This window comes from Phycodurus eques, chromosome 9 (assembly GCF_024500275.1).
Source record: "Phycodurus eques isolate BA_2022a chromosome 9, UOR_Pequ_1.1, whole genome shotgun sequence".
Lineage (NCBI taxonomy): Eukaryota > Metazoa > Chordata > Actinopteri > Syngnathiformes > Syngnathidae > Phycodurus > Phycodurus eques.
Window position 1 is genome coordinate 22477999 of NC_084533.1, and position 22473 is coordinate 22500471.

At 41.3% G+C, this 22473-nt stretch overlaps 1 protein-coding gene across 12 annotated transcripts in view; it reads left to right on the plus strand.

Annotated features, from left to right (window-relative positions):
* The first annotated feature begins 1717 nt into the window (after nucleotides 1–1717).
* Nucleotides 1718–22473, plus strand: part of atp11c (ATPase phospholipid transporting 11C) — a 55718-nt gene continuing 34962 nt past the window's right edge. For 6 of the 12 annotated variants that reach the window (XR_009769149.1, XR_009769150.1, XM_061685044.1 and 3 more), the window contains exon 1: nucleotides 1719–2300. Coding sequence is in view for 10 of the 12 variants with exons in the window: in XM_061685044.1 (XP_061541028.1) it covers nucleotides 2274–2300 (27 nt within the window). In the remaining 2 variants the exon portion in view is untranslated. Of the gene's footprint in view, nucleotides 2301–22473 lie in introns of all 12 variants that reach the window. The other 6 variants (XM_061685051.1, XM_061685052.1, XM_061685048.1 and 3 more) reach the window with 4 other exon arrangements.

Below are 22473 nucleotides of genomic sequence, written 5' to 3' on the forward strand. Positions count from 1 at the left end.
AAGGATATAGTTTAATTTTAAATTATTCAGTATTAGAAATGTGAGCAAACACATATTTACTGTGGGCTAATGACATCCCACAATTCATACAGCTATAATGAGCCACACTACATAAAAAAATATATTCAACAAGAAATATTTTGTGCTATTAATCGCATAAAATTATTTATGAAATATCTGTAGCTTTGTAGCCTTTCTTGCCTGTGGTTTATTCTCCATGCAACAAGTTGAGGGAGTGCGTTATTTGTGTTGATCGACCGCCATCTCGTGGACAAGAACTTCAATTGCAGCTATTTATGGCACAACTGACAGTCTCCACTTTACGACCGTCTCAACATACGCAGTTTTGACGTTACGAAAGGTGCGCAATGATCTGTGTGAATAGGCATAAGTATAAATCGCCACGATGCGTAAGAAGAGACCAATGGTTGTTTGTTTATATGTGCCCAGCGATTGGCTGGCGACCAGTTCAGGGTGTACCCCGCCTCTCGCTCCACTCGGCTCCAACACGCCCGCGGTAAGGAGTGTGCAAAATGGATGGATGGACACTTCGGTTCGTAAGAACGACGTAAAGCGAGGACACACTGTATTAGGACTTAAAACGCATAATCGGCTCACTCACCCAAGCCGTTTTATTATTATAATAATATTCATAATCATCATCATAGCTTATAAAGATATATGTAGTGTTACACACTTGTATGTTATTTCCCACTTTACAACAAATACAACAAAAACAAAATAGCCAGCTAAAATTAACTGTCGTAAAACATTATGTTGTTTGTGTTCCCTGGCTACTTGTTGTCCTGGACCAGGACACTCTTGCTTTCCTGGTTGAACAATTTCAAACAAACAAACAAATAAATAAATGAATACATACAACTCAGCGTTTCTGTCGTGTGGACACTGGGTGGCAGTAGATGGTAACATTAAAGATTGTACGACTGCGTCAATTTGGAGGGATTGGTGGATTTTGTCTGAGTGAATTTGTTTGTCTAAAATAAATGGGGAGACTTACTAATTTAAATGGAAGTGAATTATTTCAACGGTGCAGCGCGGTTGCCTTGTAATTGTCATGTCTTGCATGTTCTTCCCCGTGCTGTTTGTCGATATGGGCCCTGTGACTGACTGGCGACCATTCCGCGATCCTAATGATTGAACAGACGATTTCAACAGCAAACAGAAATGTCGCAGATCTATCTTATTTCCTCAAATGATTGTGTGTATCCTATCCACTTGACAAACAAACAAGAGTCACGTGCAAATTGCTGCATGTAGGTGACAATTTTACATTCAACATCGACCAAAACTTTTAACACCCGAAATGCAATATTAACATCCATTCAGTATCATTTGTGTATGATGATTACATCCATTGCCATTGGGTTTAAAACAGTACTGCATATATATATACACACACACACACGCACGCGCACGCGCACGCGCACACACACACACACACACGCGCTCTCACGCTCTCTCTCTCTGTCTCTGTCTCTCTCTCTGTCTCTCGGTCTCTGTCTCTCTCTGTAAACGCCTGAAAGGTGTGAGACGCGTGACGGCATATATACGAAGCGTAACAAAGGTTCCGTGAATCATGGCGTCACATTGAAGCTCACGCACACATGGACGAGTTGGAAGTGGATTGCGGAAGCGCCTTTTGTCGTCCGCAAGACCACATTACCCAGAGCGCACCGGGGGACAAAGTTGCCGCACCTTCAGTCGGGAGGGGCGAGCTATCTTTTTACTGGAAGAAGACGCTGCCACCTCTCAGTCAGTCAGTCGGTCAGTCAGTGAGACTTCTTTCCGAGGGCGGCGACGCCACCGGAACGCGTCACCGGTTGTAATCACAAGTTAAACGACTCAAGTGGCAATTTCCGGTATCACTGTGAGGCAGGCGAAGAGGCGAGCTTACCGGGATCCTCGCAGCAGCAACAGGGCGCCCGAGGCAGCCAGCGAGATGTCCGTGTCGGCTCCAGCCTGGAGCCTCGAAGGGAAAAAGCGCGACGGCCGAACCGCGACGCCGAGCCTCCTGGCCGGCCGAGGATGCGAATGGTGACGAGGCGGCGGAGTCCACGACTACGACCCGAACAGAGAGGATGTAGCGTCGCCGTCGCGGCTTTTCCGACTAACGTCCGTAGAATAGAGGATAGATAGTGAAGCTAGCTAACGTTTACATGTAAACTTGCTCGCGGAGGAGCGGAGGGGGAACTGTGGAACCGAAGCCGCCGGCGTGGGAGTCTCTTCGGGGCAGGAGAGTTTTAGAAATCAAGATGCTACGAAGAAGCCTCAACCGACTGGTATGTATCAACGTGTGACTGACACGCACACGCACGCACGCACGCACGGTTAGCTCGTGACCCCCCCCCCCCCCCCAGTTTGGTTTTGACGGCAAACTAGCATTAACTGCTGTTTGCTCGCACACAGCGGAGCAGCTGTTGATCTCAATCGGACGTAATTGAGCCCCTTTGGCGGCTGCCTAACTGTGGGCAAGTTCACCCGAGTCAGGAAGTCACGACGCATTGGAAGTTAACACCCCTTTTCCTACTTTAAGGTCGCACACGGGCAAGGGATTCCATCAGCTGTCTTTGCTAAGATGCGCTGGAGTTACAAAGTTTTGTTTCATACATAACACAACTGGTGTGATTTAAAAGCCAAAAACTTGCTTCAGTTTTGGCTCATTTGCCCGAAGGACATTCGTCCACAAGTTTTGTGGTTTATAAAGGCTAGTACAGAGAAAGAGTGGACTCTGTTCTTCCACCAGAAAAAAACGTTTATATTTAGTCCCCCCCCCCTCCCCACCCCCTCGTTCTTCAGTAATCAGGTGGACAGCATGGGTTGGTTTCAGTCAAAACACCAAATCGTGTCAAGCAAAACAGTGACTGACAATCTGATGCTTACCTGTTTTTTTTTTTTGCTATTGTGACACCTCAAATTATTAAACAACACAAACATGAGTGAAAAGGGGCTTTTGATAGCAAATTTGATCGCAAAATAATTATTTATTTAGAGATAAGCAGATAAGCGCTGACACACTGCATGGCTTGACTGTGGCTTTTTTACATAGCTTTCCTCATTCACACCATCAACTGTCATCTTTACTCATGATCGCGACACACACTTTCTACTACCTACTGCAAAACATATTCTGTTTATACCATAACTATACATACTCTGTTCGAGTGTGAGAGATGCCTTAACTTGTCCGACTTTCAATGTTAGCATTTCTCTTCCTAATAATTGTTGTGACAAGTGAATATCCACTGCGTAATCTTTCTGTTCTACTCAAATGGTATGCTGATCTCAAATCCAAAGCGATGCAATGCTGCAATCTACAGGTGTTTGTTCGGGATTACTGTGGTATTCTGAACCTAAAATTTTCCAGATAAGATGGGCAAAACCCTCTTCCGTGCCTACCCGTTGAAAAACGTACTTGACAAATATATTCGTCAGTGGTAGTAAAACGGATGGGTTCCAAACAGTTGACGAATATAAACGTCCACGGCAGTGAATGAGTTTACAGGGGTTCACTAATTTTCCGTCATTTGTAACTCTTAACAAATTCTTAAAATAGTTGGAGGCGTTAGGACTGAGGAACATTTCTGATAATGGCTTGCCTTCATCGCTAAACTTATGTGTTGTTCTTTTTGTCTTGATATTTATAGTGTTTTTACACTTGTTTGACAATTAAGGGTGTTTAAACATTGCCTGAGTGTAGAGTTAAAACTTTTTGTCATGTTGGTGACGATTTGACCATGGAACAAATGGATTCAATTTCCATGATTTCCTAGGGGAAAAAAATGTTTCCAAATCTGAAGAAATTGGAGGTCAACCAGCGTTCTGGAATGAAATGTATTCAATCAAAGGTTCTGTCGATATCCAGCAGTTTGCTTAAATTTTTTGTGAACCATCGACCTCTAAGCACTTTATCCAGAACTCTTTGCTGCTTGACTGTCTTACTCAAAAACACATTGCACCTGTTTAAAAGTTCCGACTCTCGCTTCCTATCAGTTAAAGCTTGTTTCTGGCGTTGGAGCAGGCAACCTCACTGACATTTTGGAAGCGATAGTTTCTAACGCTGCCGGAGAAAACAAAATGCGACTTTTAGGCAGCGTTCCCGATGTATTGAAACCTACGAGAGGGTGCTGCAGTGTGACGGTGCGTCGGATGCTTTACATGGAGTGCTAAAGAGCAGCTTTGGATATTTTATTGCGTAGCCTTTTGTTCAACCATTGCTTTAATTGCCCTCCCCATGCTTGTAATCAGTCATGAGAGGGCTGCTTATGTGTGCAAGGCTAAAGCTAAGCCGCCTTTTTATCATCCTCTCATGCACCAGGAACCTGTTGTCACCAGCGGGCTGAATCGTGCGGTGTCTGAGAACGAGGATAGGTGATATAATAATGATAGCTTCTGACCCTCCTCCTGACCTCTCTCGAATCTTGCCAGGTCAGCTGAATGCGCTCCTTGTGGAGAGAATTGCTGCTGTACTTTCCCCTCGCCGTGAGCTGTAAATAATATTTGTCAAGAGACCTCAGACATGGATGCACACAGGGCTGTTATCTCGGGCTCCTAAATCTCACCACCCGGTGCTTACCCACGGGAAGGAGAAAGGATGAGGGTGGTGTTGGGGGGTACGTAAGTGCCTCTACTAAAAGCATCAGAGGAGGCATGCTGTGTCTTCACTTGACTTTCACTCCTTGATTCCCTTTGCCACCAAACCTTTTTCCTTTCAATAAACGTTAAGGATGGCTTCGAGAATGACAGGGCTGGTTTTTTTCTTTTTCTTCTTCTTCGCCAGGCAGTCAAAGGGGGGAAGCTCCAGAGGTTGTAATGCTCTGAAGGGAATGCAAAATCCCACAGTTGCCTTTGATGTTGGTTCAAGCACTCGAAGGCAGCACTGTGTTCTCGGAGAGGTGGAGCCTGGCGGAAATGCGATAGTAGTTCATTGCGGGGAAACCCGGAGTGATTGCACGGAGAACATGCGAAAACACACGACTGTGGTAAATCCAAGGTCAAATGCACTCTCTTTTAGGAGGCTTTATTTTTTATATGAAATCATCATCATTCAATTAATCTATTGCATAATCATAAAAAAGTTTATTCATATGGATTGGTATTTGGATACATTTACTTGATCTACTGCTGTTTTAAAAAAAAAAAAAAATATATATATATATATATATATATATATATATATATATATATATATATATTTTCAATGGATGGATCGCTGAATGTCCTAAACTCTTTCAATGCAGGTGATGAACTGACAAATTGAGTTGCCGTAGCATGGATATTGCTAAACTTCCCTCATCTGATGTGAACTTCCTCTTTAGACCAACTAGTTGAATCAAAGAGGAGTGACCATCACTAGTTTTAAGTAATTCTTAACGGCCACACAAGTCTAAGTAAGTTAACTAGGGCTGCAATGATTATTTTAATAACTTGAATAATTTGATAAAAAAAAAAAAAAAAAAGTCAAAGAAAAATCTATGCCTCAATGCTTCGCAGTGATCATTTTCCCACACGGACTAATGTTACTGCAGAATCAGGTAGTAGGATGGCGCTACGGCACCAAGCCAGAAGAAAAAAATGCATAAAAGTCAGAGAATGTCCGTAGTTTGGGATCATTTCACACTAAAAAAAAAAAAAAGAAGACAACAAAGTGCAACGCGTCTAATGCAATGCAGAACTGGCTTACACGACTCCAGGTCTAACAATTGCTGACACAAAATAACGTAAATGTCCTTAGATAATGTAGTATAACCTGCACAGCTAGTTATAAAGTATTGTAATACATCCAGGTTATCAAGGACAGACAGCCTAGCTGCTGGTGCACTTTTAATCGCTTTATTGAACAAACTGTCACAAAATACGTACGTCCATACACTAACGGCACGGCTGCAACTGGCACCCAATGACTCATGTCACATGGTTAACAGCCAGTTGACAGCCAGCCGCCAACCTGAGTTCACAATGGCCAACTGTACACTCTAATCCGTTGACTAACAAGTCACTCACCAGGCCAAGCTCCACCTTTTAAAGCGACACACATTCCAAGGCACAGATACTACAGTGTACCATGTGAGGACGGTCATCCCCAACTGGACAAAAATAATACTTCCATGTGATATGCATATTTTGTATTTAATGCAAAATAAATTTTTATGCGATTAGACAAATAGTCGATGGAATAATCAGGAGAATAATTGATTCTAAAAATATCCGATAGCTGGCCAGTCCTCGTCCAAATTTTCAAATGGGGCCGACTGTCACGTTCGGTTAAAAAAAAAAAAAAAAAAAATTATCTATCCATCTATTTATTTATTTATTTATTTTCAAAGATAAATTAAAGGTCCAGTATGCAGTTTTCAAACTGCTAGCAAGATGTATATTTAGCCTCAGCCACTCTCTACCCCAGCCCCCTCACGTCTCTGCCCAAAGAAACACCCCCAGCTCACTAATGCGTGTGCCAAACACAAATTATTACAGGTTTGATGTTGTATTTTTTGGAATGTACAATCAATCAAAAATATGATTTGATCAACTCACCTGACGACCTGATGAGAACAGTGACGTCACTGTTTATTTGTATTTCGGCGCCGGTGGTTTTCCAAGCCCAGCACTATGCAACTGTTATATATGTTTACCGTTGATTTGAAGTGGACAATTGTCCATTTCCTTCTTTTTAACTTTTGTTGCTAACCAGAGTTAAATAATCCAGCTAAGAAAATATAGTAGCATCATTTTGTGCCAAGGCTGCTCTGTCCGCCCCTGCGAGGCTGTGTGTGTGAGTACACATGACTGACACGTCATTATGTCACGCCTCCTGTCTCCACAGGCTCTGAATGGCTATTGTCCCACAGTGCCCCAGTTGTAAAATTATAATTAAAATTAGAGGTATTAGAGTCTACTGTCAGGTAAGGCTATGCATAAGCCGGTAGTGACTCAGATTGGGATTCGAGTGGACATTAAAACGCGATAAGTGAATCTGATTTTACTGACTCGAATAAGAACAAATCTTAGAATATCATACTACTTTACTCTGCCAAGAGCTGCAACAGTGCCACGCCGCATTCACGTCAAAAAATCCAAAATATTTCACGGTTTTTAGCGTGTGTTTACAACCGGCGCCATTTTAACTTACTGTGCATAGTTTCTGCACCATGTGGCTTTGGTCTGGGTGGCTGCAGTGGGGACGGCAATGAAGTCTATAACCCCCCACCGAGAAGATGATCTCAGTGGAATCAGGTGTCCTCTAGCCAATCCTGATCAGCTGCACGGATATTCATGGCAGCGCCACAACGAAAGCTGGAAACGAGCCATTGCGGTAGGGGGCGACCACGGCAGAATGAATGGGAGAAAGTTGATCCAATGCAGCATGGCAGATGATCCGAGCTAGCCGGCTACCCACCTAGCTAACTAGAAAGGATGCAGCTTGTCCCAGGCAGCAAGGATTTATGACACCGACAGGCGCAAAACCAACCTGGGTGGTTTTACCTTTTGCCACAGAAAGGCGACGGAACCTGGTTAAAGTAACCATAATTTTATGTTCAACAAACTCCTGGCATGTGAAATCCTCTAAAATCAAATAATTATGTTAGGCACCTCCTCCTTTGTCAGCAAGCAGAGGAAGCAGTCATACTTACCGTACACATCTTCATTTGTTCCAGTCCCTTTCTCACTACATTGCTGTGAAGCAACTTGCACACAGGTCACACGCAAACAAATTTTTGCATAGTGAGCTGATTGACACACACAAGTCATGCGTTTGTCCCGTATCACTCAGAGTGACCTCTTGGGCACTGTTATAGAGCAGAAACCTTTTTTTGCACCATTGACCAGTTTCATCGAAGAATCCAAACGTACGTACGCTGCTATGATCGATTGGCTGCCACAAGACGTCATGATAGCGGCAAGCACCAATCAGAGGAAAGCTGTTTTCCATATTTATATTAAGAATAACAGTGAGTCCATCAGAGCAAAGCTTATTTACTGTACATATCGAATATTAATGAGAAATCCGGCCAACTGAAGGGGGCACGGTGGCCGACTGGTTAGAGCATCAATTCTGAGGACTCGGGTTCAATCCCCAGCCCTGCCTGTGTGGCGTTTGCATGTTCTCCCCGTGCCTGCGTGGGTTTTCTCCAGGCACTCCGGTTTCTTCCCACATCCCAAAAACATGCATGAATTGGAGACTCTAAATTGCCCGTAGGTGTGACTGTGAGTGCGAATGGTTGTTTGTTTGTATGTGCCCTGCGATTGGCTGGCAACCAGTTCAGGGTGTACCCCGCCTCCTGCCCAATGACAGCTGGGATAGGCTCCAGCACGCCTGCGACCCTAGTGAGGATAAGCGGCTCAGAAAATGGATGGATGGATGGACGGACAGCTGAACTGCCAGGTGTTAAAAGACCAACTAGAATAGATTGAAGAATGGAATTCTGGGCATTTCCAACCCAAATTAACTTGCAAACCTAATGAAAGGACATCAGATTATGAAAAAAAAAAAAATTGATGGCATTGGACCTTTAATTTTATGCTATTATATACTGTCGCGACCCCTGCAGTTAGTGTTACGACTGTCTCCGAGACCCTGCCCATATGTGAATGTGACTGCAAGAGCGAGTGTTTAGATGTGATTAGAGCGAGTCTCTATGGCCAGTGCAACAGACAACTAAGTGGAGAGTGAGTGAGCGAGCCTGTGTTTGGAGACGGAAGCGAGCACAGCGACTTGACAACTGGAAAAAATATAGTGTGCACAGGTGAATTAACCTAATTTATTAAAATAAAATACATTCAGAGTCTAATGATCAATAAAATATAGAATTTGAGAAACTCCTACTTAAAAGAGATTCTCTTTTTTTTTTTTTTCCCCTCCCCTAAGTTGCTGTGCTATCTGTGACTCTTTCATGTGCTTGTGTGGGAAGCTAGTCTGTCTTGTCTAGCATCTCTCAGAAACACGTTGGGAATACTTTATTGACAGATGTGAGACAATCGTCCTTGAACAGAGTTGTCTCTTTGGTGAGCAGTTAAATTGTGAGTGTGGCTGAAGGCCACACACACATGCCGTGCGTGGTGCACAAGGGCCCATGTGATTTATTAGTGCCTTTTTGATCTTGCACTGTGAGTTAGCCGGCTGGTCGGCCTGCAAAAATCGCTCATTTGTTTCCCCTCCCTTCCTCCCACTTTGCGATCGCTTGCACTTGGCTACAGAGCACATCTGCAACAAACGGGAAGAAAATGTAATGTTATGGACCACAGGCAGTGTGAATGGCTGATTGTGCAGTGATGAAATATAGCGGTGGGCAGCCTCGACTCAACCCAGAACCTTGAGTGAAACCAGTGGGTGGATCTTTATCTTACTTGGATGGGCGTAAAAGAGGACCGTCTGTAGCTTTTTAAAAAAATGTTGTTGTTTTTTTTCTTCTATCCTGTGGCAGTCATCCATTACTGTTCAAAAAGTGAGGTTGAATTCTCAGTTTGTATGTCTTAATAATTCAGATATCTTCATTTATTTTGAATCATCTTGTCCATGGTTCCTCCTCCTGACCCGCCTGCCAGGCTTGTGGCACTCCAAATGCATCCTCATCATCCATATATGCATAAAGGCTCCTCCAGAGACTTTCTACTCCTCTCAGAGTGGTGTGAAGAGAATATAGAGACGTCTGTGTCTGCTTGAGACGTTGCTCATCATCCCCCACTTTTTGTTTTATTGTCACTTGAACTTGTAGGGTGTCCTGTGAGAAGAGATGTGGAACCGAAATGTCAATATGAGGATTTAATGAGCGTGTGGGAGATAGGAGTATGCCCCTCTCCTATGCACACACAAAACAGATAGTCAACACACCCTTTAAGCAACAGCCGACAATGATTATCGCCATCGTAAACTTACACCCGGGCAGGCAGTGTTGCGCCGTCAAGCCAAGTGCCATTTTAAGGTAGTCACACTTCATTGAGGGGAAACGATCTAAAAAAATATATATATATTCATCAGAGTTCATTGAACTTGAGCTGATTTCCTCAATTAGTGTCTCTGCATTGTCTACATATGAGTTATGGACAAGAAATAACAGAACATAGAGCTGGCTACATTATTATTAAAAACGATATAATGAATATTTTGGATGATAGCCACTATTTATCTGTTTTTACTATTAATTGACTTTTGTTCAGGGATTTATCTTCGAACCCATACACAAGAAGGGGGAAAGTGACAGGTTTAAGAACCTTCATCTTAAGTAGCTGAATGTGGCAATTTGTCACATACAGAAATAGTCCGGAGAGCACAGGCACTCGGCTAGAAAAAACATACTCCATTTATGGCCACACTACTTTAAATTCTCTTTAATTATAGATTAAAGTGTGACTAGACTGTAGCTTGAAGTCTCCTCACTTTTGCGCAAACGGGAACTTTTCCTCCCCGAGAACCGAGAATGTTTTCTCACTTTTGTCAGTTTCTCTTTAATTCCCAGGAAGCGTGTCAAGAGGGTGGCAGGAGAAGTCATACTAATTCCCAAACCAGGCCTGAAGCCCGCAGAAATGAATGCTTTAAAAAAACAAAACAAAAAAAACTTGTTAAAAGATAATTTGCCAGTGAATATAAAACCTTCCAGCTGAAACCTCAACTACATTGTCCCTTCGTTTGTTCTAGGCAGCTATTTAGTCTACGCTTCTATTTCAGGAACAGCATGCCTTCAGTCAAAGAACGCAAACACAGGCCCCTGTGAGCACACCATACTTTTCTTGTAGTTTAAGATGATGCACAACTTGTATGCTTTTCAATATCACAACTTTCTTTACAAATTATTCATTTTCTTTGAATCTTTTCCTCACTGGTATCACGGGTGAGTTGGAGCCTATCCAAGCTGACTTTGAGCGAGAGGCAGGGTACCCCCTTGACTGGTCACCAGCCAATCGTGGGGCACATAAGAAAGCTTTCTCATTCACACTCAAAACAAACAGTAGAAAGTCTAAGGTCCATTTCGTGACGGAAGTCAACTTCAGATTTGTTGGATTTCAAACCAAGGTCCATTTCGTGACGGAAGTCAACTTCAGATTTGTTGGATTTCAAACCATTTTTCCCATATAACATTTTGAAAATTGCCTTTATTTGGTGGTGGCATCACACACAAAAAAACAAAAGACAGAAAGCCAAAGAAAAAAATGAAACAAATTTGTAGATTTAATCCTTGAAATAATTACCCAGATGAATCTAAATTATTTCGTTTTTTGAGGAATACAGTGGACCGGATAGGATAGGCACTGGGCCGGACCTTGAAGAGCGAAAATCTGTGGATAAATGTCACCCATTATGTTTGCATTGGAGGGGGAAAAAATAAAAATTAAAACCCCACCAAAATTCTTGACTAAACAGGGATAAACAGCCAATAATAATTTTTGGAGTTGGTTTGCACCATCAAAAGAAAATAAAACATGAAAGGGGGCTTTGGGGGAAGGGGGAAAAAAAAATCTGCAACTAGGCGAAGCCGCAAGTGCCGAACTATGAAAATGTGGGGGTCTGCTGTATTTTCCTTGTAGTTCTTAAAGATTGTGACCTATCCGCCATTATTTTCATAAAGACTTGCCTATTCGCGATTTTCTGTAACATGGCAAAAAAAGTCATAATTTTTATTTTTTTTCTGTGGCAAAATATTGTCTACGTTTGATATTTATTGTATTGGAGCGTCTATTTATTTGAGACATTGAAATGTTACGGTCGTCCGTAACCACTTCAAAAAACAAAACAACCAGTTGTCCGCACAACCAAGCTTCAGCAGTGGAAGGCAGAAGGTCGTTTTGTGGTGGAAGTTCCATCTACACACATGCTCACTCGCTCCGCTTCCAGCCCGACACTCGCGCATCCAATCACTAATTTAAAAGAAACTGCGTTAGACAAACAGCGGCAGAGGATAAATAAGATTGCGTCACGGATGGCTGCTGTGGCCACTTTGGCTCACAATAGTTTTGCCAAACTAGGACTAAACATGGCGTCAAACCAGTTGAATCCGCAATAACAGTTCAGTGCAACATAACTAAACCTATCTATAACTGCCAGTTTGCGTTGTCACTGCATGAATCCAGCGTTTTCGGGTCAGTAAAGTGCTAACCATTCAAGCGCTAACTGCTACATTGCCTAGTACCATTACTGTAACTCTTGTGCTTTGCTCTCCAATCAAAGTTCACTGTTTTACTAACGGACTACACCGCTACAATAATTCATCGTCATCAGAATTGGTAACATACTTACTGTGCAATGTGTATTTGCATGCTTAGCTGTAAACTGTTTACTGTACAGCAATGTTTGAAGATGTTTGAAATGCTTTTAAAGTGTTTCGTGATCATAGTTTGTGGTACATTTATGATGTAAACTATTAATATAGACAATTATAATCACTTTTAGATTAGATTTTATTTGCGGATATTTTCTATTTGCGCTCTGACTCGATCCTTATCCCTTGTGAATAGCAGGTGTCCACTGTAATATAAAATTCCCTTCATAGTGTTGCCACCTGTTATGTTGTCACAAACAGCAGTGACATTTCCACAGTTGCCTTCCCACACGACGGGTGACTTGCTCAAGTGGCGTTAACACAACACGTACCACGTTTTGCGAGGCTTCGAAAAACAATTCGAGGAAGCAGCTCCTATCGCACGGTCTCGTCTTCCCCTCCCCCCATTGTCGAGGGACTTGGTGCGATGTAGGGCAGTACCAGCCCACGGTACAGAACACTGTGTCTTATGCTGCTGTGGGTATTCTCACAGAACAATGAGCCTTTGCCTTGGGATCAGTCCTCTGTTGAAGTTGTTACTCTGGTCATCAGTGTGTGCAAACAGCAGAGTAGTCTCTGATATGGGCTCGTCATGCAATGCCAATGGCCAAGTATGGGGGGGGATCCAGGATGGAGGTAAATCCTTTCTCACTGCTGGGTAGTGGCGTTGGCGTTTGATCAAATTCTTGATTAATATTAATGTGGATTATTTCAGATGGTGTGTCCATTAAATTGCAGTTACTTTATATTCCCCTGGCATTGATCCGTTCAACTGTCAAATTACTTTTTAATGCAGAGACAAGTACATTTGAAGAGACAAAAAAAGTAAAAAATTCTAGTAGCCTTCCAAACCAGTTTTTGCGCACGCACGCGCGCGCTCACACACACACATACCAATTGTAAGGGTTCTTTGATATTAATTTAAATTGTAATATATCTGGAATATTACATTTAACTATAGAAAGGATCTTAGCGGTGAAATGAGACAAATGAGCCCATGTTTAGAGCTTGTGTGTTTCACAGGAAAGACAACAAAGGGAGAATAATCTGGCGCAACAACAGCTTTCATATCGTTTGATGTTTTTGAGCTGCTGTATACAATCATCAAAAGACTGTCAAACCAGCAAGCATTTGGTTGTGTAATCCTAACTACTGAGAGGGTCACAAGACAAGACAACTGCATCTACTCAGGAAAAGAAATGGCACGATTGTCCCTGGTAATGCTTTTGTACCATTTGCGCCTCACTTTTGTCCCTTGTGGGCCACTTGGGTGTTGTACTGCAGTTACCATGGAGTGCAATAATTATCCCCATGGGGTTAAATTTGTGTTAGATGTACTCTTCAAAGGGCAAAACTTGACTCCTCTTTTACAACGGAATAAAATCTTCTAGGTGCTAGCAAGCAAAATTGTTAAAATATTGAGTTCAAGTGTTTTGGGTTTCTTTATTGCTATTAACATTGTTAAAATGTTAAATGTGTTTGGAAGGTATTTATTTGGTTCCGCTCAGATTAAAGAATCAAGTGTTGCACCCTAGAGCAGGGGTCGGCAACCTTAAATACGCTTAGAGCCATTTGGACAGTCTCCCACAGAAAAAAAGACCAGCAGTCACAAAACCCTTTTGAAATCTAAAGTGAGGATAACACCGCATATACCATTTTTTTGTAAATGTTATTTTATGAGTATATTTTTAAAAAACTTGTTTTTTAAATCAATGAACTGCTACACAGAACACAAAATGGTATTTCTGCATGTAACAAAAACATTTTGAACACTAAAAAAAAAACGCTAGGTTGACGCTTACTTGCAAATGAAATTGTCTGTATATTTGAGTCTTCCTTGTATTTATGGAATTTAAAGCCCAATTTAAATTAGCCACCTGCAGTGAAACAAAAATGCAAACCAAAAAAACCCGTCTGCTTCTGTGTTCCGTCATCATTGAATCGTGTGTGGCGTGTGCAGTCATTTATTCATTCATTCATTCATTCATTCATTCATTCATTCATCTTCCATCTTCCTCACTAGGGTTCGCGGGGTGCTGGAGCCAATCCCAGCTATCTTCGGGTGAAAAGCGGGGTACACCCTGAACTGGTCGCCAGCCAATCGCAGGGCACATATAAACAAACAACCATTCGCACTCACATTCACACCTATGGGCAATTTAGAATCTTCAATTAATGCATGTTCTTGGGATGTGGGAGGAAACCGGAGTGCCTGGAGAAAACCCACGCAGGCACGGGGAGAAAATGCAACGCCACAAAGGGGGGGGCGGGATTTGAAACCCGGTCCTCAGAACTGTGAGGCAGATGGCGTGCAGTCAGCAGTCAATTAAAAACGGCAATTGCACTTAACAGTGGAAAATATATTTTGCTAAATCTTTGCCAATTAAAATATTTATATTACCTGGCTAATTAGATTTTTGTTCCCTGAACCTCAGCGTAGCGCATCAGCACATCTGGGCTGTAAACATCACCTTAATTTTCATACAGGATTGTCAAATGGCATCTGTGAGGCATGAGTGATGCTTGTTTTTAATACAGTTGAAGTAGCACTTAGCGAGAAACCTTTTTTTTTCTTGAGAAACATTTCCATCTTGTTCAAAGTGCTGTAAGTAGTGCATGAGCAGGTCATAAAAAAGTCCGAGCTTAGTTCCCTAGTGCTGTGTCCACTTCCCTCAGACCCCTCACACCTCATTAAATGTTGAGTATACTTCACTAGTGGACTTTCTGTACATCTCTGTGGCGCGCTTTCTGCACTTTTGTGTTCCGTGTTACCGCCCGAAAACTTAACAAATGCACATTTGTTCGTGTCAAGGTACTTTATGCATGGACACTTTTACTCGCTAAACACTAGCAGAAGTAGCAGCTTTTATGAGTGACATCTTTCCCCCCCATCTTCCAAGCCAAAATTGCACTATGCCCATGAAAAAAAGGAATTTATAGTTTTTGACTACAGTGACTCACATAGTCACCTAATAAATGTTAGCTATTGTGTAACCTTGTGCAACTGTCCAAAACACTTCAACAAACAATAAGGCAGCAATGCTCAATTCCTTGATTGTCTTTGTCATAGGACTTGTCAGACGTTCAAATCTGAAAATAACATTTGCCCTGATTTGAAGCATGAGTTGAAATATGTCACCTTGAAAGCACATCGAAGTTCTGAAATTATTTAAACAAAGACTGATTCCAAACATTGTTCAGACGGTACATTTTTATTCCTTCAGTGATACCACACTAACGAAGAGTATTTAATACCCAAAGCGGTACATTTGGAAGAGTGGGTTATTGTGTGGTTGAAGTGACAAATACTCATCTGAAATGTCGGCCTACTTTCATCGGTGGTGCTGACACACTTCCAAGCTGACATGATACACCATCAAAAATAGGTTGTCTTACATCCTCACTGGATAAATTAGAAATGAAGGAAATTTACACACTTGATTGCCATACTGTACTATCATTTGACACATAATGATCATGTTTAAACTCTGGTTAGTACACAAGTACTTGAAATCTGGGAAAGGATTGTGCATTTGTATTATTTCCTTCTAACATAGTCATTTTTAAAGTAGGGCTTCAACAATTAATCAAATAATTCAATTACAATAAAGGTCAATGCAAAATCTCTGCCTCGGAGCTTAGCAGGGATAATTTTTTTCCACACGTACTAATGTTACTGCAGTAGCATGCACCACTCCGTCTAGAAATGAGTTGGCGCGATGGCGGCGAGCCAGGAGGAGAGAATCCATAAAAGACGGGGTGTGGGATCATTGCACACTTTAAAATGGAAGGTAAAGTGTAATGTGTACCATAGCAGCGCATCTACAATCAGTAACACAAAGGAACTTATCGATGTTAGCTACTTTAATAAAGCATACTTTCGCTAGTTAGAACGTATTGTAATGCCCCCGCCATTGGACAAGGAAAGACAAATCTGCTGATGTACTTTCAATCATTTTATTCCACAAACTGTAAGAATACAATCGTGAAATAAGCACATTTATACACACGCTGTCGATGGCCACACCTCACGCCAAGTCACTCAACATGTAAACTGCTAACGGGTTAGCCAATTAACAGCCAGCCAATTCTACGTTCCAAGCAAAGCCCCCACTTTTTAAAGCCATACGCACTCTAGTTACAGATACGACAGTAAAATGTTAGAATGGCACCCCCCACTAGACAAAAATAATACCTGCACCTCACATGCATGTTATTGTGTTAAATAATGCAAAATATTTTTTTCTCTTTGATTGGATAATCGGTAGAATACTCCATTCTAAAATTATTAGATCGCTGCAACCCTAGTTTAAAATGCATTTAAAAGAAAATAGGTCCAAACCATTTTAGTGTATTGTCTCTTCTTTTATGTAGAGAAACAAATATTTCAGAGACATCCTGTGTAATGCAGTTGGCTGAACAGCATGAATTGCACAAGTCCACTCAACATCTCTGATGCAGTATCAACATTCTTAATAACCTGCGTAACATTATTTCATCTGGTTTCAAATGAAGGCTGTAAAAGGGTGCTGAAATGTTGCTTGTGTAAATTTATTGTGATAGAACTACTTTTCTACTTACAGTGCATCTATTCAACTAAGAGTAAGGCAATTGTGACAAAGCACATTGTGAAATAAAGACCTAGTGTGGCAGGAGGCGTAGTCGTCAAGAGTCTGGGTAACTCTTGGAACTTCTTCACAATGTGTATGTCATTAAATCTAAACATAATTTGATTGACATTTTCAAGCTCACTCAATTCTGTAATGTACCATTCGTTTCTTAATTCAGCTCCATTAGGGGCTGGTTATGTGCTTTATTGATCTAATTGGTTTGTCGCTGATACCCTTTCATCAAGGAGCACGATCTACTTAGTATTGACATAGTAGCACTTGACTCTTGGCCATGCTTGCTAACTGTGTTGGCATTGAACGCAGCTTTTGACATCTAATGTCAAGGCAAATGCAATCAGTGATGTATTTCTTCGAGAGCAGCGTTTCGTGTGTGCCGGTGAGCTCACTATTTTTAAAGATTACGTTTGGCCCTGTGACCATCATATTTTACAACGAGCAGTCAGTCGAGCGCAGACCTTAGCCAAGGCTGACAAATACTGCAAAACAGTGGTAGTCACCCACTCTAATTAGTGGCCAGCTTAATACTGTACATAAGAGAAACGGCTAATCAGGACATGAATGAGCACTTAAAATGCCTCTAAAATCCTCCATAACAAATAAATTCAGGAAAAAAAACGATGATAATGATTGACGTACATGACCTATTCTACTGCTCTTCTCACAAGTAATGTACCATTTGTGCTATTTAAGTCCAGTTTTTAGTTTTTTTAAGTGATGCCGTCATGTCACAGTAATTTTGACAAATCAACTTTGAGAACCCCTTGGAATTTCGGCCCGTACGAGCTTACCGGTGAAAAGTTTTAACTGAAACTTGTCTGCCAATTGGAGAAGGGGTTCCCTGAGTTGCAGACGAAACCAAAGGGTTGAGCAGATATTTTGAAAAATAATCAACTTTTATACTGTTTTGCTCTAATTTGAAGATGTTTTTGGACCAGATTTCCTCTCTGTGATATCACACAAAAATGTTAAAAAGCTATTTTTTTTCCTGGCACAAACAAAATCAATTTCTCCAGAACCCAGTTTTGAAAATTCTTGGTGTGTTGTACTCAGGTTGAAGTGGCCACTCCAACCATACTCAGCATTTTTACATGACACGTCATTTTTATGACAAGTCTTGTTATGGCTAGTCATGTGCCTCAGTAGCAAGTCTATTTTATTTCACCTATTGTAGCCATGCTAACTCTTGTAGCTGGTTGCAAACATTAATTTCAAGACAGTGTTATAGTAATATATTAACATTACCTTGAATTTATCAAAGCGTGAGAGAAATTCTCAAACGAGATGACTTTACCGACAAAGGAAAAAGTCGTCGAGCCTCACTGACTGCTCGCACCAGCAACGGGTGGGGGAATGGTTGTCTCACTTTGTCTGCACTGATGACTCAAAAAAAAAAAACCAGCTCATTACCGCTAACGGAAAATGTTATCGCTTTGTAAAACCTTTACTTTTTAGAACCACTGGTACCTTGGAACTGGTAACCGTCCCATGCCTCGTATGTAATAATGTAGCGGAAGTTGCCCTGGTAGAAATCTGATTTGTGACTTTTATCAAATATGCTTGATTTCAATGTGAAGATACCTGATTCCAGGCGTCTTAGCCTTTTTCTCTTCATACTGCCATGCTGCATCTCTGAATTGTGCTACTTGAGAGAAAAACATCAGACTTGTCACTTGCAATGTATAACCAGCCTTCGAGCTCCCAACATTTCTTGGCGAATGTCATCAGCAAAGGTCAGAGTTTGCGCATACATCTTTTCAGCAATTGTGTTTAATCTACAGGTATATGGAAAAACCTGCAACAACCTTTCGTTACCATGGACATTAGCATGGCTCAAGGGCAAACTGCCCTCTAGAGATGACTGCAGGTGGAAGATGTATATCAGAAATCCCATTTCTTTTGTTTGTGAGGTTTTCAGATCACAGAGAGGAAGAATGATTCAGCCGTCTGATACTAATAAATATACAACTGTAGTCTGTTGGGATGCTGTAGTTTCTTCTAGGGGCTAGTTGTTGTTTTAATATAAAGAAGAAGGATCTGCCCATGTGGTTGGTTCCTTTTTGTACTTCCTCTCTCGCACTATTTCTTCCTCCCACTCTCCCACCTACATCCTCTGGCAGCCGGGTCCATCCGTTCCTGCGGAAGGGCTTATTAATGTGTGCCAACCAAGATGGAGATGGGAGATTTGACAGCCACACTGAGGTGTGAACATGGCTGCTTGTGCAAACAGAGGCCTTATGCAAACATTCTGGCTACTTAATCTTGTCTGCTATATGGGAAATGAGAAGTCTTGAAGAATGAATAAAAGCATTGTTACCTTTTGGTTCACATGTTACTTCACTCGTTATTCTGAGTAAATTGTTGCATAATCTGAAATTCTGAATGTTTTGTTGTTGTTGTTGTTCCAAGATTGGTTTGATACTGAAATCCTGTAAGATTGCTATCCAGGTTGCTCTAATACACAGTCACTGGCACCAGACCATGATGAAACGTTCATCGTAATTGGCTCCCTCAACCCAAATGCTGCTCAGCTTGTCTATAACAATTTTACAGGGACAGTGTTGCCAGGATATCTGGAAACGTGAAATATGAGTTACCAAAAGCAGCTTTGTAAGTTATTAGGTTTGTGGTTGGGTCTTCTCGGGCACGTATATGTTAACCTACCACCAATTATTTGATACCAGAAGAAAGATCTTAACTCATTCACTTGTGTGGATGTTTATAGGTCGTCACCTGGAATCCAACCATTTACGGCCCCTGACGTGTATATAATCATCAGGTGTTTTTTTTCAACAGGTACTGTAGGTGCGGAAGAGGGTTTCGCACAGCTTGTCTGTAGAATTCGGGTTTGTAAACAAATCTAATGACTAAAAGATCATTGTAGTCACTTTGATTTGGGAGAGAAATGCCACCATGTTGGAAGTGGGATAAGTTATTATGTACCTCACACTCTGAGTATATACTGTATAAGTATGTCATTAACAGAGTATGTGTGGCGGTAGCTAGTAGAAAGTGTGTCCCAATCGTGAGAAAAGATGACTCAGGTCATGGAGTGAATAGTGAACGCATTAAAAAAAGACACTGCTGTTCAACTCGAGGCCTGCTGTGAGTCAGCGTGACTCACGGTGCATTTCTTGGTTGTCTGTCTGTCTAAATAAATGATTATTTTGCCATCAGAAGTCCCTCCTCAGTCTTGTTTGTTGTTTTAAAGTTGATGCTTAAGACGTTTTATTCTCACAAATGCTTGTTTTTGCCGCTTTTTGGGGAGAAACCAGTGTTTTTGGTCAAACTAAACTCTTTTGCCGATTATTAAAGAACAGAAAAAGCTAGAAACAGGTTTTTTTTTCTGGTGAAAGAAGAGAGCCTACTGTTTTGGTAGATTTGGTGCTTATATTGTCACAGAACAGAATATTCTGTGGGTCTAGAAAGATTAGTCAAAATACTCTTAAGACAGCTGGCTGGCAGTATGGGAACTGCTTTTGAAAATGGCTGGCAGTGAATGTTAATAAAACTGTTGACTGGAATAGCTCACTTTATGTACTCATTTTCCTCAAAATAGCTGCTAGCTACAACATTAAAATATTTAGGCAGATTCTGTAAGTGCCCAAAGATCTTGTGTGTGTAAAGTTTTTTTTAAGTTGTTTTTGCTGCAAAAGGAACAAATCAATAAAACTACAAAAGAAAGCTTTTGCAGGTGAACGTCAGATCTGAACGTCAGATATGGCATTTGGAAGAAAGGAATACTGTTACGCCATTACTGGGTAACAAAGATAGCTTTGGAATGGAACATTGTATGACCTTTATGGAAGAATAATATGTATATATTTTTGTATACTGCATTAAATGTGAAAGGTACAGTAAGAAGCTCAAACTGAGAAAATGGTGCCTTGGGGAAATCCCTAAGCAGTTTAGACATTCAAAAAAAACAACACTTAAATCCTAAGACTTGAGCGTCTTCGGTCTCCCCACTCCTAGTGACAATTCCCAATTTAAATCCCGTAGTGTGCCTATAAAGTAAAAAAATATATATAGTGAATAAAATAACCTTTTGTTTGTCCCCTACATATCCTGAAATAGCATTTTTTCCCCCCCCTCAGATTTATGTGACTAGGATTTACTGTGAAATGAAATCTTCTATTATAGCTTGTCAAGTTGGTCTTAACACATGGATTATGTATTGAACACACAAAATGAAGGAAAATAAAATAACAGATTTGCTGTGGCCCAAAAAAATCCCAATCAAAATATGTGGTTGCATAACTGCTTTTTCAAGAAATACAGTAGAACGCAAATAATTAAAATAGCTGCAACAGAGCTGTAAGTAACATTTAGGATGGCGAACCAGAGTTTTAGGAACACAAGTTTCTCATCTTGTTCTATAGCTGCCATTTTATCCAACTGTGGTGTCTCACTCTGAACACGACGGGACAGCACGTAAATAGAGTAAGTCTATAACACAAGAAGAATTAAGACATGAAAAAGAAATATGGTGGCATGTTTGAATGGATACTGTTGCTGTGAAATGAGCTTTAAATAAAGTGAATAAAAAAGAAATGTGACTTTTTTGAAAATATCAAACCCGACGGTTTGGAACAAGTAGCCCAGACAGCGACGGTCGGCCCACTGTAAAAATTATTTGTGATGATTGGTCGCACAGCGCAGCTCCCAGCTAATGCTAGTGTGAATGCATGCGCCTGTTTGTGACACACTTTCTATCTCTCCAATGATTGGCATACTAGTACATTACAGTGGGGCTAAAAGGTATTTAGTCAGCCACCAATTGTGCAAGTTCTCCCACTTAAAAAGATGAGAGAGGCCTATATACCTCACCTATGAGACAAAATGAGAAAAGAAAATCTAGAAAATCAGTCTGATTTTAAAATAATTTATCAGCAAATTATGGTGGAAAATACGTATTTGGTCACCTACAAAGAAGCAAGATTTCTGGCTCTCACAGCCCTGTAACTTCTTCTTTAAGAGGCTCCCCTGTCCTCCATTCGTTACCTGTATTAATGGCACCTGTTTGAAATCGTTATCAGTATAAAAGACACCTGTCCCACACCTTCAAACAGTCACACTCCAAACTCCCACTATGGCCAAGACCAAAGAGCCGTCAAAAGACACCAGAAACAAAATTGTAGACCTGCACCAGGAGAATGAATTTGCAATAGGTAAGCAGCCAGGTGTGAAGAAATCAACTGTGGGAGCAAGGGCATTGAAGATGAAACGTGGCTGAGTCTTTCAGCATGACAATGATCCCAAACATAGCGCCCGGGCAACAAAGGAGTGGCTTCGTAAGAAGCATTTCAAGGTCCTGGAGTGGCCTAGCCAGTCTCCAGATCTCTTTGGAGGGAATTGAAAGTCTGTGTTTCCCAGCGACAGCCTCAAAACATCACTGCTCTAGAGGAGATCTGCATGGAGGAATTGGCCAAAATACCAGCAACAGTGTGTGAAAACCTCGGGAAGACTTACAGAAAATGTTTGACCTCTGTCATTGCCAACAAAGGGTTTATAGCAAAGTATTGAGTAATATTTTTTCCTCCTTTTGTCTCTCATAGGTGAAATTACAGGCCACT